General features: G+C 24.6%; 1 protein-coding gene across 1 annotated transcript; it reads right to left on the minus strand.

Moving 5' to 3' along the window:
- Positions 1-282: 282 nt before the first annotated feature.
- Positions 283-2,083, minus strand: LOC114946212 (aminopeptidase Q-like). Its single transcript, XM_085480626.1, has 3 exons — positions 1,835-2,083; positions 615-1,073; positions 283-388 (listed from the first exon to the last, which is right to left on the minus strand). The coding sequence occupies exons 1-3, from the start codon at positions 2,041-2,043 to the stop codon at positions 310-312; spliced, it is 747 nt and encodes a 248-aa protein (XP_085336752.1). The 5' UTR covers positions 2,044-2,083; the 3' UTR covers positions 283-309.
- Positions 2,084-3,037: the final 954 nt, after the last annotated feature.

The raw sequence follows: 3,037 nt of genomic DNA on the forward strand, positions 1-3,037 counted from the left end.
TATATAAAGTTTCCAAATTAATAATTTAAATTTTTAATGATACACAAAAAGTATTATTAAATATTAAATGTCTATATATCAAATGACTATTACGTGATATATCTAAGTCCTTCTGCAATTTAACTATAACATTTAACTGGTTACGATGATTTATTGAAATAACTTATCTAAATTACTTTAGATATCAATATATGTTATATATATATATATATATATATATATATATATATATATATTTAAAATTTAAAATTCAGACTAAATAAACTCATAAATATGCGGTCATATATATACATATATGTATACAGGGTGTCACTTAATTGACACCCAATATTTATATGGCGATATTCCTCGTAGAAAACTGAGTCGAAAAGTCTTGTACCATTTTTTTCTGTAAGGTATATTAAAATAGTGATTATTCAGTAGCGTATTAACGTTACTGAATAATTACTACTCTGTTACATATATGTATATCTGATTAAGTAAGCCAAAATTCAAATAATTAGTGTAGAAAACTTTATGCTTTGGAATTATAATAAATCTTTACAAAGTTAAAAAAAATATTATAACTTTATTAAACTAAAATTAAAATTATTTTTATTTAAATAATGTATTACCTGAATAAAATCACTCCACAATTCCGCCTTTTATACTCGGTCAAGTCTATCGGAATAATTACATAATCCATTTTTGGCTCGCTTCTCGAAATATTCCTCCATTTGTTTTCTAAATACATGCTTACATTTTCCGCAACATATTGCGCCCATTTCATGTAAGGTATCAAATCCCATTTGCTCCAAAAATAGATCTTGTTTATCTTGGAAATATAATCTGGTTGCAAATCAAACATTATAATCGTGACATCGTTTACAGAAATTTTAGGTGTCATGTGGAACAGTAAACGTATCATCCCGTTATACGAAAACTCGATTTTTATTGGTATCGTATTCGATATAGCATAGTATCTTGTATCCAATTTGACGGTGATGTTAAAAGTTGCTTTTAATTTTGGGTCGTCCCAACACGGAAATAATTGTCGAGCATTTCTCGGTTGAAGTAAAGTTGCGAATAGAAACCTAAATTTTAAAGTAAAAAGCTTTAAATTATAATAACAACAAGTTTTTGCAGTTGTTGTGTAGGAACATTAAAGATTGCAGAATGTACCAGAGAAATTTATAGATAATATTTAAAAAGTATATCATCAGAATGTTTTCTGTTATCTAATTGTAAGTATAATAATACAAATGATCTAGATAAAATTTTGATGTCAGCTTACTTTCGTATAACACTAAAAATATATATTATCCATATCTATGCACCTTAAATAAAAATAATGTTATTCCTATTTAATTATATCTAGAATAATGTTCAGATATTTTGATTAAGAGTCTTAGCACACACATACACACACACACACGCACGCACACACGCACACGCATACGCACATACATATATATACTCATCTAGTAGTAAAATTTAAGCAGTGATCGATAAAAACGTACAAATAAAAAAATGAATATATTTTATATACCTCTTTTATAATTTACATTGTTTTTATAAGCTGTATAACTCTTTACATAAGCGATTTTAAAAATAATGTTATCTAAATGATTCACAATATAACTATATCTTTTATCTAGATATATATAAATTTAAATTAACATTCATCTTATCAAATTTTTATCTCACTTTTATCTAGATAATTTTAAAGTCATCTAAGTATACTACAACATTGTATATCATATATGTGTATATAAATATTAGCGTATTTTTATTATTACATGTTTACTCATGTATTAATTATTATATACTACTTTTATTATTTTAATATACTTACTCTTTATCTCTTCTATCTTCTCTTTTTATATAGTACATTCCATAATGCCGGTGAACAAATATGATTTCATATTTCACGTACATTGTATAAACTCCACAATCTAAGTGTGTATTTTCAGGCGATAAATATTTAATGAAATTGAAAGTAGCAAAATTCTTCGAATAATCAAAATTTGGAGTATAGATTGTTCCATTAGGCGATTTAAACATCACTTTCAATATATGCCTGGATCTTGCAATATGTAGAGTTATGTTTGATATTTCACAATTAATATAAAAAGTGGCATTCAACTCGCCAATGAATGAAATGCCTGGTAACACTATCATGTCCAGGTTGTAATGAATCGGCATTATACAGTCGTTGTTCGATGAATTACGGTAATTAGGTACGGTATGGCACGGAATTTTTGCGCTTTCATTGGTAAAAGTGGCCATTGTTATTACAGTAATGTATAATAATATATTTAATGACTATTCTAGAAACATCATATTGGATTTCAAAAATCTGAAAATAAAAAATTATTTCTTTGCTAATAGTAAGAATAATTAAACAAAAAAACAAATAAGGAACGTGGAAAGAAAATATGCATAATATCGCGACTGCTATACTATAGATGTATAAAAAAAACAATAAAACGAAAATAGAAACTCAAATAAATAAAATAGCAGAAAAATAAGGAACCTAGACTAAAAAATTAATATAAACTAAAATAAAAATATATATATTAAAATATTAAAATATTAAAATTTATAACAAAAAAACAAAACAAAATCTTTATCAAATAAAAATTATAGAAATTTAAAATAAAGAAAATAAAAAAAATAAGAAACAAAAGTTTTTTAAATATTTAAATAATGCGTTTTTATAAGCATTAATAATAATAATCAACTACAAACTAAATTTCTTTGCTAGTAATAAGAGAATTAAACAGAAAACATAAATAAGGTAACACAAGTTAAAAATTGCAAAAAAATACACCAATTTATAAATACATATAGGTTATCAATTTTACAAAGAGTTTGTATGAACAATATAGTTTATCTAAGTGATAAATATAAGGCCAACTTATCGAGCTGAATATTCGAGATGTTCAGTCAACTACCATTTATTACATGTATAAATTATAAAACTACAGTCATTATATTAAAACTAACGCAAATTACAATCATTCTATAAACGTTTCGACAATGGAAAGATCTCATT

Source organism: Nylanderia fulva, unplaced genomic scaffold (assembly GCF_048542155.1).
Source record: "Nylanderia fulva isolate GAGA-0341 unplaced genomic scaffold, ASM4854215v1 Scaffold1539, whole genome shotgun sequence".
In the NCBI taxonomy this organism is placed as follows: domain Eukaryota; kingdom Metazoa; phylum Arthropoda; class Insecta; order Hymenoptera; family Formicidae; genus Nylanderia; species Nylanderia fulva.